This window comes from Leptinotarsa decemlineata, unplaced genomic scaffold (assembly GCF_025532065.1).
Source record: "Leptinotarsa decemlineata unplaced genomic scaffold, Ldec_3_MD MMD2_P_RNA_scaffold_4, whole genome shotgun sequence".
In the NCBI taxonomy this organism is placed as follows: domain Eukaryota; kingdom Metazoa; phylum Arthropoda; class Insecta; order Coleoptera; family Chrysomelidae; genus Leptinotarsa; species Leptinotarsa decemlineata.
In genome coordinates, this window is record NW_027412531.1 from 3,041,374 (window position 1) to 3,055,558 (window position 14,185).

At 36.9% G+C, this 14,185-nt stretch overlaps 1 protein-coding gene across 2 annotated transcripts in view; it reads left to right on the forward strand.

Moving 5' to 3' along the window:
* The first annotated feature begins 9,963 nt into the window (after positions 1–9,963).
* Positions 9,964–14,185, forward strand: part of LOC141487560 (arylalkylamine N-acetyltransferase 1-like) — a 39,905-nt gene continuing 35,683 nt past the window's right edge. The window contains exons 1-2 of one of the 2 annotated variants that reach the window (XM_074186679.1): positions 9,964–10,112; positions 13,712–14,168. In XM_074186679.1, coding sequence (XP_074042780.1) covers position 10,112; positions 13,712–14,168 — 458 coding nt within the window. In that variant the 5' untranslated portion in view covers positions 9,964–10,111. Of the gene's footprint in view, positions 10,117–13,711; positions 14,169–14,185 lie in introns of both variants that reach the window. The other variant, XM_074186680.1, reaches the window with a different exon arrangement.

Consider the following 14,185-nt stretch of genomic DNA (forward strand, 5'->3'; position numbering starts at 1 on the left):
TTTAGGTGGCATTATTTTTTCCTACACAATTTCCAGGGTTATTGTAAAAGTTGTAGTTGAATGTTTACAAGGAAGTGTTGAAGACAACTTAAGTTTTTGACAAATAATTGAAGCATGAAAAACATATACTCTATGATTCACTAACAAACCTTCAAAGTGCGTAGTACATTTATTTTTTCAATTTACCCGAAATAATTTTGTGTATACAGCTTTTGAACAAAGTGGGATCATTTCCTTTCCAAATCATCTAAAGGAACAATTCGTTCAGGACAGTCTCAACTCCCTTCAAATTCAAATCGAAATGATATAAAAATATAGTGTAGAAATATTCAAAAGAAGTATGAGGGGAGTATGTACCCAGATCACATGGAGGAGGGGACATGATGGCAGTAACACAGGAAACAGGAGGGCACATGAAGAGGCCACTAAGGGTAGGGACAAAGAGCAGGTCACATGGAATGTGAGAAAGCTGCACAACAAAATTGAAGACAGGAAACGGATGAAAGAGAGGATCAGGAGAGAATGGAAGAGGGGCACGACTGAGCGACTGTTCTACAGATTTTGTAGAACAATTGGATATGAATCATTGTATCTGTCGCGGAAGGCTGTCCAGCTGCTCACGGGGCATGAAAACTGGGGGTTCCCCGTCCTTGTGACTATGGGGAGCCTGAAACGGCAGAGCACGTGATTGATAGATGCATGTATCAGGATAGGATTGGATGGCGAGAGTGGGAGTAGAGGAAGGAAAGGACGGATGGTAAAATGATGCTGAGGGACATAAATGAAAAAAAAAATGAATGGATACGATTCGTGAATAATTGGGCGGACAGTGTGATGAGGAAAGAAAAGGAAGGATGTATAGCTGCTAACTTACAGGGATAGAAAGGACATGTCGATTCTAGGTATGGGGGGTGGTGTAAATAGCTCCGAAGACATGTTTCATTGTTTATGTGTTGTTCAATGGGGTACACGGGTTGGGCTTATTGAATATAGGGAAAGAGTCTATTATGAGAATGTATTAATTCTTTTACGTATCTACCTATGTTTGTTTATTTTTAACTACGGTTTAAAAAAAGAACTGTTATTTTTCTTTGGTTGGACATTGGACATTGTCATGAAGGATTGTATGTATATATTGTAGTGTATTGTTTGGGAAATGAAGAAGAGGGTTTTTCTACCCCGCTGATTCGTACCTCCGTATGGCCGTTATACGCCGGTGGTACGGGGGGAATTCAGGGGAGTAGGGGTTCCCTTGGGAGTGGTGGCGCTAGACAGAGGGAAGATGTCAGTTGTAAGGCCGTTGGGCTTGATCAAACACACTGTCTCCAGAATAAAAAGAGCTACAACCGTCAAATTTTTTTTATCTATAAACAGTTGCCTGCATGAGTCATGAGGTTTAGCTTTGCACAAATATCGTATAGCTCTCTTTTGTAATACACATACAGACTCCAAAAAGGTATACCGTACCTTGAGTGAGGCTCTACCAAAGCGTGATATGCTGTTTTTGCAGTATAAACTGCCAGTTCTCTAGCAATAACTCTCACTACATAACAGACGGTGGAAATTTTACTTTTCATTTTTCTGATGTGAGCGTCAAATTTCAGTTCTCCGTCTATATACAGCCCCAGAAATTTAGTACACTCTCTGTTCTCAAGGATACCACTCGTTAGTGATAAATTCTGGAGTGAAAATTTGAAAGTCATAATATTTGTGTTCGAAATATTGAGGGAGAGTAGACTGGAATCACACCAAGACTTGATTTTTTGTGTATCATGAGCTATTGTCTCATTGAGTATATCTATACTTTTACTATGCCACAATATAGTGGTGTCGTCAGCGAAAAGAGTGAATGTTCCAGATATACTTATGTCCATCAAATCGTTAATGTACAACAGGAACAATATGGGACCGAGAACCGATCCCTGTGGTACACCAGTATTTATTTCAATACTGTTTGAACATTTAATCGTTTTCACAATCTGACTGCGACCATTAAGATACGACTCAAACCACCGTAGTGTTATCTCTCTACATCCATGGATATTCAGCTTTCGTAGCAGTATTTTATGATCAACGCAGTCAAACGCTTTCGTAAGATCACAAAATACTGCTGCAGCAGCATCTCCATCATTCATATTGGAATTCACCTCAAACAGGAAAGAGAATATTGCATCATGTGTGCTCTTGTTGCTCTGGAATCCAAATTGATTTTTCCTTAAAATGTTATGGCGAAGGAGAAATTTATTGAGTCTTTTCTTAACTAGTTTTTCAATTATTTTTGCAAGAGTAGGAATGAGAGATATTGGTCAATAATTTGAAGGATCATCTACCTTACCTTTATATAAAGGAATCACTATCGACAATTTTAGAAAGGATGGAAACCTGCCATTTCTGAATGAAAGATTGATTAGTGATACAAGAGTTCTGAGCGCTTCTATCAGAAGATTTTCAATAATTTTGATTGAAATTTCATCATAAGCAGATGTTGATTTATTCATTATATCACCAAAAAATTCAAACAATTCATCAATATTCGTATCATCCAATTGGAGAAATTCATTGATTGCAACATTTTCTAAATTAATCAGTGGATCATTTGGTACCACAATATTCTGACTGAGTTCCTGCCCAATCGAACAGTAGAATTCATTTATATCGTCCACACTGATGGGTATTTCAATATATCTACTCTTTTGGTACTATTTCTCAAATTATTCATGTTAGACCAACTTTCTTTCATTTTATTTTGTGAGTAATCAATTCTATTTTTGAAGTAAATTTCTTTAGCAAGTCTAATGGTATTCCTATAAATTCTCTGATAATTATTAAAATATAAATGAAAGGATTATCAGCGAATTTCCGCAGATGTGTAGAGAGCAAAGATTTCTTGACGAAATTTTAGTCCCTTGCGTCATCCAAGCTTTTTAATTTTGGTTTTGGAAATCAGGAGATGAAAAATTAAACACGTTGGTGGGTTGGTTATGGAAAACAAGAAAAGGATAATTTTCGGATAATATGTTTTTCCAGTCAAGTTCAAGACAGTTTCGGTAGAACCTATTATAATTCGCACTGCTGTACAGTCTTCCATATTTATATTTCTCATTTTTCAGAATATCGAGATCTATGGTACATTTAATGGCTTCATGATCTGAAAGTCCTGAGGAAATAACTGTGCACTTAATATTTTCCAAGTGAAAATTACTGCTCTGAGGTCCAAAAAACGCCAGAATTGAGCTCCATAAGAAAATACATGGGATTTTGGGCTGGAATTCCTGTTGCTTAATTACTAAGATACCATATAATAAAAAATACCAAAAAAGTTTAAAATGTTCAAATGCTGTATACCATACTTTGTTCAATAAAAAATACAGTTGATAAAATAAATTAGAGAAAGCGGTCCTCACAGAACTCTCCTAAACTACAATGGGGTCTACAACATATTAAGTCTTTTACTGATTTTCGAAATACCCAGCTATCCTCTAAAATTTTAATATGGTCAGGTGTATGATTAAACATCTTGAGACCATTATAATATATAGAGTCTCTGACAAGTGTAGAGGCTGGTACGGGTAATTTTAAGTCGTTAGATTGACGAAGGGCATAATAATTGGAGTAACCGCTAAATATCATTTTATGTTTGTTAATTGAACATACTGTTTCTAAAATGAAGATTTCAAAAACTGTCAAGATTTTATGTAATTCGAATAGGGGTTTGCAGGAGTCTCGACTTTTGGCATTACACATGAAACTTATAGCCTTTTTCTGATTGATGAACACCGTCTGCATTTGAGTTTTGCAACATACTCCCCAGAAAGGAGTTCCATACGTTAAATGTGACTCAACAAGTGAGAAATGAGCCGATTTAGCGGCAGATAAACCAATATCCTTATATGCTATTCTCACTGCAAAACACCCTGAAGCTAGCTTTTTATTGAGGGTTACAATGTGATCAGCGACTTTGAGTTTATTATTACCCCCAAAAATTTAGTACTAGGTCTGTTTTTAATTATCCTGTCCGCGTCCTGTGTTGGTAAAGGAATGCTGTCGATAAAGCAGCGGAATGATATTAAATTTGTTTTGGAAACATTGAAAGACAGCAGATTAGAGTCGCACCACTTTTTTATTTTTTTTATATCTGCACTTATATTCTCGTGTTGATTACATAAACTTTTATCACGCCACAATATTATGGTGTCATCAGCAAATAGGGTGAATTTTCCTTTCATCTCGATAGATGCTAAATCGTTTATGTATAGCAGGAAAAGTATCGGTCCCAGTATTGAACCTTGTGGTACGCCATTTTTCATTTCGCCTTCTGATAAGGATGATGTGGTTTTCACAATCTGACTTCTTCCTGTGAGATAATTTTCGAACCACTTGTAAGTAATTACACGGATGATATAGTGATATAGTTTTTTCAAAGAGATTGTAATCCATAGTATTTGGCCAGAAAACAATTGTATCATTTAGACTGAAATGTTTTGAGTACATTTCTGCAGTTATCAGTAGTATTTCATTACTGACATTTGGTTTTCGAATGAATTGTATAATTTGGTTGTCATCTTTAAATTTCATTATATGCTCCAAGAGATATTTGCCATTGTTTCCAGAGACCAGTAGAATTTTGCTTCGATCTGGAGTGACTTCAACTTTTTTTTTAAATACTCTTTTTTTTTCGAACATACTAATTTCATACGAAGGGTTGGCATAGTTTTTATTCAGCCCCCTTTGGAGTGAGAGGCCAAATTCAAATACTTGCCTTTCAGGTTCCCTTGTTTTTAAGAAATTCAACAATATTGTAAGTATTGCTATTTTGGAACATTTCACTCAGTTTGGAGGGAATTTTATTGTTCAGTCTCTCAACTGTGAACAGTGGGCGCTCTACCAGAACATGCTTAACAGTCACAAGCACTTCACACGCGAAACATTTTGGTGGCGGTTCTTTCCTCAATAGATGTTCATGCGTAAGGCGAGTGTGGCCCAGTCGTAATCTGGTAATTATGACTTTATCTAAGCGGTTTGTTGCTTTGTTGTCCCAAGGATATAATGTAGCCTTGATTTCCTTAAGTTTGGAAGATTTTTGAGACCAGTGGTGATTCCACATTTCTACAATTTTGTAATGGAAATAGGATTTCAGATCCATCGGCAATGCTTTCATACTGAGATTACATGCTGAATATTCTACAGATTCTCTGACAAGTTCATCGGCTATATCGTTTCCAGAAAGCCCAGTATGTGAAGGAACCCATAGGAGGGTTACTTTCCTGTTATCTAGTTGATTCATCTCCTCTTTAATCATATTTACCAGTACGTGATGGGTATATATTTTCGACAAAAAAATAAGGGAGTTGAGAGAGTCCGTAATTATCAAAATCTCTTTACCAGGTGCCATTTTAATGAAGGAAAGAGCTTTATAGATGGCATAAAGTTCTCTAGTGAAAACAGTGGCAGATTCATGTAAAGGAAATTTACAGGCGGTCTCGTTTGTTACGTTTGCACATCCTACACCACGAGTTGTTTTTGAGGCGTCAGTGAAAATTTTCTGGTGAAGTGGGTATTGAGACATTATAGTTTGGTAATCAGCTTGAATCAGCTGGATATTTGTGGTTGCTTTGCTCATGGATAGTAGCTGAGTATTTATATTCTGTAAGGGAATACGCCATGGAGAAGTTCTTTTTGAAAGTTTGGATTGGATTTGTGGCAATTCTTGCATCTGTATGAGGTTGAGGGAAAGCATTTTTCTTTCATGAAATGGAATATTTGCTTTTGTAGTGGGAGTGACTGAAACAATGGAGGGTTGTCGAATTTGATGGGCTTGTCGCCTGTAGCATTTGTTTGGGTGGCCATGCATTTTACAGTTTTTGTACCTTCTCTTACTTTATGTTGTAGGTCGTCAATAAGCTTTTGCATATCTGAGATGGTGTTTTTGTGTTCATTTAGTGATTCATTGTAATCTGAATCCAACTGTTCAGCTTCATTTAGCAAGATTTCCTTATCCTTATTCAATTTATCCATGTGTTTATCTTTCAATTGGCACCCTACCGATAGATCCTTGAGAGTTCGCTCCAATAAACTAATTTCATCCGAAACGTTTGCATCTTCTTCGGAGCAGATGATTAGATTGTCTTTTAAGAACTTCACTTTGCTCATACATTTTTTTTTTGTAAACAGCTCATATGAAAAACATTTTGTGCACACGTAATGGATAAGGGCCTTCGATTTACAGCATTCAAATGACATTTTGTTGAGCACACTAGCACACTGGTACACTCACTATAACTGTGTAGGACTCACAAAAAATTGCTGGCTTCGATCTGCTTATCGCCGTTGAACATTCGATGCAAATAACCATATAATCTGTACGCCTTTTACACACTTTTGGACCGCCTCTGATAGTTGCTAACTATCCACTTGTGTAACAGATGTGGCATGTGGCAATTGCAAGGATCTTATGGTTTTGACCCAATGCACTGAATCAATTTTATATATTATTCATTCATCACTAACTCAGAGCTTGCAACTAATTATTATTTCACAGAGTTAATCACGGTACTTCCACTATCTTTTTGATGTGAAATTTGAAATGTTCTTCCGCTTGGTGATGGGTTACGCCCATTGCACTTGAAAACTTTCACATCTTTTATATACAACAACACGACCAGCATAAGACTCTCATGTTGACATCGTTTAATCAACGACCAATAGCAACACGTCCAGCATATCCTCATGTTTTTTTTCAACAGCTACTCATCGATAGCCTGTTTTTTTGACAGCAATAACCACAGGTAACCGTCTCCATCTTGACTCACACAACAACCAATAGCAACACAACCAGCACAACCTTCCATGTTTTTCCACATAACATCCGATGAGGTCCACCCCCTCCAAGATAATCCCCAACAGCTTCAATTTACCACACTGTGAACCTTTTCATTAACCCTCCTCCGTTACAAAAAAGTTCTCTGCTCCTGCTTAGTCCATGGTGCACACATACTATCGGTATCACAGCACCAACTTTTTTTCAATATCTTACGATGGCACGTTAGCATATAACTATAAACTATAGTACACTGAGCACTAAATGCTCAGAAATAATGCATTGAAACGAAAACATGGTTGTCAAGGTTGTTATTCTATATTTTACCATAATTTCTCCTCATCTGTTTTGTATAATTTCCGTACGACGCTGGAAGAGACAGATTAAGGCAAAAACGTCAGTCATTTCTGAGGATTCAGTGCCTACCATTTTGGAATTACAGTATAACGCATCCAACTGTCCCCGAGATGGGCAGAAAATATTTTGGAGGCCCAGTGCTTCCGCCAAAATCATATGCAGATTCTAGGCCACATCAGATGGCCTTGAGGTGTCCTAGAATCCGCATAGCTCTACTACTGTAATAACCCTAGAGTAAACTATGATTCAACATATATATTCAAATCAGACATTCTCAAACTCATTTTGTCTACCACCCACTTCGAGAATTAATGATTTTCTAGCGCCCCCCAATTTTTTTTACTTCACTACATCTTAAGAATCACAATCGCAGTCATTATTTCAATAATTAAATTATGTGTGTTATGTGAAAATAAGTCTTTCTGATGAGGGTTATGTAAAACACCATTTTGCAATATTAGGAAAACTTTTATTCATGTTATTGAAACAAACATTTCAATTTGAATTTTGAAACTAATCTAATGTGAGGGATGAATTTGATAATTTTCAACAAGTTTCAATTTCACTAGTTCGGACTTCCATTGTCTACTATATAAAATGATTTGAAATCACTGAAACAACTGAAAAAGAAGAATTTAAAATGAGATAGCTGAAAATAATAGTTATATTAACCAAAATAAACCTGAAATGAAATAATAGTGAAATAAAATACAAGTAAAAATAGAACAATTGAATAAATAAAAAAAAAAAATGAAAAAAGAAAGAAAATAAAAATAAAAAGTGAAGAGATTCCAAGTCACGTTAGTTCACGACGTTTCGATTGTTAGTATCTACAATCGTCTTCGGGTGATGACTGGACTGATTCCTCCGAGAGATGACTATTTATAGGTCGTTCGAGTACTTTCACTTATCCCCGCTTTCCATTTTCCGCTTCACTGGTTCCGTGGGAGATGACCGTTTTGGCGGGAGTTGGCCATTTTTCGCTTGATGATGGGTTTCCATATGTTGCGTATTTCTACGCTGGCTTGGCTGAATACGTTGTTGGACAACATGTATGCGGCTTCCTTGAATTTTCTCCTAAACCAATGTTCCTCTCTGTGCAAGATCTCAGCTTGGGACCACTCGATGTTGTGTTGATGGGTCCAAACATGGTCTGCTATTCCTGATTTGCTGGTTTCCCCTCGCTGTGTGTGTTTCTTGTGCTCGGCAATGCGAACATTCAATGGCCTCTTAGTTTCACCAATATAGGATTTTCCTCTTCACCAAGAGGACCGACACTAAGTGGGAAACATCTGTATACCGAAAACCCACTCATACGGGACAGTATCTGAACCACGAATCCAACCATCATCAATCGACTAAAAGAGGAATTATCAAGACTCTATTAGACCGTGCTTTTGGGCTCTGTAATACGAAGGAAGGTCTCGAGAAGGAACTAGACATCATCAAAAATGATCTTCAACGGAATGGCTACTCCAAAGCTATGCTAGAAAAGACTTTGGCTAGAAGACAGCAGGAGCCTCGCAAGGAAGAGAAGCCGTCACAACCAGTGCTTGCACTTCCCTACATCAGAGGATTATCGGAGAGGATAAGAAGAATTGGTTCCAAGTACAACATCAGAACCTGCTTCAGATCCGGTAACACTATCCGTAGCAGCCTCATGAAAACTAGGCCACCAAACGCGGACTGCGATTCCAAGAATTGCATTTACCGGATACCCTGTGAGTGCGGAAAATCCTATATTGGTGAAACTAAGAGGCCATTGAATGTTCGCATTGCCGAGCACAAGAAACACACACAGCGAGGGGAAACCAGCAAATCAGGAATAGCAGACCATGTTTGGATCCATCAACACAACATCGAGTGGTCCCAAGCTGAGATCTTGCACAGAGAGGAACATTGGTTTAGGAGAAAATTCAAGGAAGCCGCATACATGTTGTCCAACAACGTATTCAGCCAAGCCAGCGTAGAAATACGCAACATATGGAAACCCATCATCAAGCGAAAAATGGCCAACTTCCGCCAAAACGGTCATCTCCCACGGAACCAGTGAAGCGGAAAATGGAAAGCGAGGATAAGTGAAAGTACTCGAACGACCTATAAATAGTCATTTCTCGGAGGAATCAGTCCAGCGCTCAGTCCAGACTCCAAACCTGAACGAATTGAAGATGACCTTCTGAGAATCAGTCCAGTCATCACCCGAAGACGATTGTAGATAATAACAATCGAAACGTCTTGAACTAACGTGACTTGTGATCCCTCCACTTTTTATTTTTATTTTCTTTTTTTTTCATTTCGTTATTTTTATTTATTCAATTGTTCTATTTTTACTTGTATTTTATTTCACTATTATTTCATTTCAGGCTTATTTTGCTTAATATAATTGCTATTTTCAGCTATTTATTTTTAATTCTTCTTTTTTAGTTGTTTCAGGGATTTCAAATCATTTTATATAGTAGACAATGGAAGTTCGAACTAGTGAAATCCATCATGAAACATTGTTAATCACCTTCAAACAAATGAATGGAAAATGATTTGAATAATATGACAGACATCTTCATCAACACACTTAACAGGCTTGAATCTAAGGTACACCTTTGCACTTAACAAAGTAGACTGGATAGAAAATTAATTTATATTTTTGAGACTTTTTTCAGAATTTAGACAGTTACCCAACGGGGTGAAAAAAAGTTTTATCTTTTCTGCAGCTGTATAAAGTTTTCCGTTACGATTCACTAGTTTCAACATTGTGGAAATTGATAAAATGTCGATAGAGATACTGATATAGTGTTTCACTTTGTAAAGTATTACGTAAAATGAAATATTATCTTATCAATAATTGGTAATATCCAATTTCGAATGAACTATTTTGTTAAAGTGTAAAAGTGTATCTCTCAGTTCACATTCTTTTGCCTGATCAAATTATTCGATACATTTAGTAAGTAAGTTTCATGAATAGTTTGTTTGGTTATTCTATAATGAACTTTTATAACAATTTGTGAGTTGCAATATAACTTTTAATTGCAACATAACTAGATTTATCGTACATTGGGATAATTCTCAGTTTTTCCAATATGAAAACTAGTTGAGCTGCTAGAATTTCAAGCTTCAGAGATCAAGGAAAAATTGCGACATGGAAATTTATTTCTTTCTTAGAGAATATAGAAGTCAGTAATGGAAAAAAATCATGAAAAAGTATGAAAAAATAATACATCAAATTTGAAGAAAATATTACCAATTTTAAAGAAATTAATTCCAACTTCTAATCAGCAAACATTTTGTTATTATTTATAAGACTATGGTGTGATTATGAAAATAAAATACAATAGTGGGAAAATCCAGACCAGTTGATGAAAAACGAGAAGTGAGAGAAAATTTCAAAATATATCAGAAAATCGAACAGAAAAATGTGGAATTCAAAGGAATATATGTAGAGAAATGAAATTTTGTGAGCGTGTTTGGAATTTTGCGAAAAGGTAGATTTCAGGGGATCTCCAATATCAAATATAAAGTGGAACACGAGTTTCGTTTTTGTCCACCGTCATATAAAAATCACATAATGAAGCGTTTTTTATTATTTTTGTCATGGATTTTCAAATGTCGTCAAACTCTATCCATCACATAGGTACTCTTTCAAGTGACTGAACGTACCAATTTCTGTTCGGAATAAAAAATTGAAAGTGAGAAGTCACTTCGAAAACAAATCAAATGATTTTTGTGCAGACTTAATTCAAGTGTCACTATTGAAAAACTGAACTTTTCATGGAAATGGGACTGACTGATCGTATGGTAATACATAATGACCGAGAAATCACTTGGTGGATTGCCTCGCCCAAACAATAGGGTAGTAAATAGGTTAGAAATGATACTAATCGTGAGCTTTGAGAGATACTGAGAGTCTTGTGTACACTTTCTTCACAGTCTAGGTTCACAGAGTAGGTACAGCTATTCATGAATCAAAAATATTTGACCTAGGTTATTGACTTCTGAATCAATCGTTGAAATATACAATGAAGTAGAGCAATAGAGCAATAGAGATTTTACTGTTTGTTTGAAGGTGGTTGACGATGGCAAAATGGTTTAGACTTTCACGGCTGAGGTTTTCAGTGTCATTGCTTTTCGAGTTTGAAAGCCGTGTATGTATGGAATTTCTTCCTGACGTTTCGCTGGCGCGACTGGCTAGCTTCTTCATAGGTTTAACCATCATGGCTTTCTGTCCGATGACTACCTTTTAGGCTTCGTGAAGCGTATTTATGCCTTGTCAGGTAATCAGTTGTATTTGCACCTGTATTTGTACCTGTATTTGTACCTGTATTTGTACCTGTATTTGTGCCTGTAGTTGTACCTGTACTTGTACCTGCATTTTTACCTGTACTCGTACCTACACTTGAACCTGGAACATTAACAATCTTGCTGCCTGTTGTCATGTTCGTTATTTTAGAATTCCTCAAAATGGGGTTCCATATTCGATTGAGGTTCACCGCTTCTTTTTTCTGTTGAAATTCTCAGTGTGTTTGTGGATCTCTATTGCCTCCCGTACCAGTCGGCTATGGTATCCCTGGATGGGGGCAATTAGTTCTGTGTTTTCAAACAAAATTATGTGGTCTCCTTCACTCAGTGCGTGTTCTGCCACAGCTGACTTGTCCGTTTGGCCTAGTCTGCAGTTCCTTTTATGCTCTTTCAGTCTTGTTCCCATGGATCGTTTGGTGGTCCCGATATATACCTTTCCAAAAGGTAACAAGAGTAAAAGAGCATATGCTCTAAAACAGGTTCAAGTGTAGGTACAAGTGCAGGTACAAGTGTAGGTACGAGTACAGGTACAAGTGTAGGTACAAGTGCAGGTACAAGTGCAGGTACACATACAGGTATAAATTCAGGTATAAATACAGGTATGAATACAACTGATTACCTGACAAGGCATAAATAGGCTTTACGAAGCCTAAAAGGTAGCTATCGGACAGCAAGCAATGATGGTTAAACTTCTGAAGAAGCTAGCCAGTCGCGCCAGCAAAACGTCAGGAAGAAATTCCAAAAATTCAAGGCTTTTAAATTCGAAAAGCAATGACAGTGGTTAACAATGTTTCGTGGTGCATTTCATCAGTTCGGACTTCCATTGTCTAATATAATATAAATTGATTTGAACTCCCTGAAAGAATCTGTGAGAAAAATTAAAAATATTTGCTGAAAAAATAATTTTATTAGGAAAAAACCAGAAATTACAATGAAATAACGTACACGCAACAATCAAAAAAACCATAAAAAAATTAAACTATCAACACGACCTGAGAAAAGTTAAAAATTATCAACAAGAAATGAAAATTAAAAATATAAAATTAAAAGATTCCAAACCAAGTTACTTCACGACGTTTCGATTGTTAGTATACCCAATCGTCTTCGGGTGATAACTGGACTTAATCCTCCGAGATCTGACAATTTATAGGTCATTCGAGTGCTTTCACCTATCCCCTCTTCCCTCTCTCCGCTTCATTGGTTTTTAGCGGGAGCTGACCGTTTGGCGGGAGTTGGTCGTGATCCGCTTGATTAGAGGTTTCAATATGTTACGTATCTCTACGTTAGCTTGACTAAATGCGTTGGTGGAAAACATTTATGCGGCTTCTTTGAATTTCCTTCTAAACCAGTATTCCTCCTTGTGGATGTTATGTTGATGAGTCCAAACATGCTCTGCTATTCGAGATTGGCGGCTTTCTCCTCGCCGTATGTGTTTTTTGTGATCGGCAATGCGAACTTTCAATGGCCTCTTAGTTTCACCGATGTATGATTTTCCATACTCGCAGAGTGTGCAATACTTGGAATCCCAGTTCGAGTTTGGTGGCCTGGTTTTCGTGAGACTGCTACGGATAGTGTTCCCAGATCTGAAGCAGGTTCTGATGTTATACTTGGACCCAATCCTTCTTATCCTTTCTGACAATCCTCTGATGTAGGGAAGTACAAGTACTGGTTGTGGTGGCTTCTCTTCCTTGTGAAGCTCTTGCTGTCTTCTAGCTAAAGCCTGTTCCACTATCACTTTGGAGTAACTATTCCCTTGAAGGTCATTTTTGATGATGCTCAGTTTCTTTTTGAGACCTTCCTTTGTATTGCAGAGCTCGAAAGAACGGTCTAGTAGAGTCTTGATGATTCCTCACTTAGTCGATTGATAGTGGTTGGATTCCTGGTTCAGATACTGTCCCGTGTGAGTGGGTTTTTGATATACAGATGTTTCCCATTGAGTGTCGGTCCTCTTCACAAATACGTCTAAGAATGGCAATTCGTTGTGGACTTCTTTCTCCATTGTAAAAGTGATGGAAGGACTTACGTTGTTACGTCGTTTTGGTTGTTGCTTGTATGTTATTTCATTGTAATTTCGGTTTTTTGCTCAATAAAATTGTTTTTTTCAGCTTCAATTTATATCATATTATACAATGGAAGTCCGAACTGATGAAATCCAGATTTTACTGTACTGAATATTCATGTTCAGAGAAACGTTTGATCTGATTATGTTTAACAAAAATTTTTCAGTATTCAAAAATTATTTTTCAGTGAACATTATGTCCACAGTTCCTTTCGAATTTGAAATAAAAGAAGCCAAGACAGAAGACAGAGAAAGAATTTTACAATTTTTACGAATATTCTTTTTCAAAGATGAACCTTGCAACGCTTACTTGAAAGTTGTAACAGAAGAAAATCCAATCAACGAGGACTTGGAAACGTTTAGCATGAATGGCTTCGATAATGGTCTGAGTCTACTAGCGATCCATGAGGGAAAACTGATAGGAGTCTGTCTCAATGCTATATTAGAAAAGGGTCAAAAGAAGTCAATGAAGTGCAAAGATGAGAAATTCTCGAAGATTCTCAATCTGTTCAATTATGTTGGCAGCCAAGTGAACATTTTCGATAAATATCCAGAGTGCGACAGAGGTGTAGCAATAGGAATTGTGTCAGTAGATGAGTCATATAGAGGGAAAGGAATAGCAAAAAAACTCATGGAAAAAACGAGGTGATTCATGATAATGA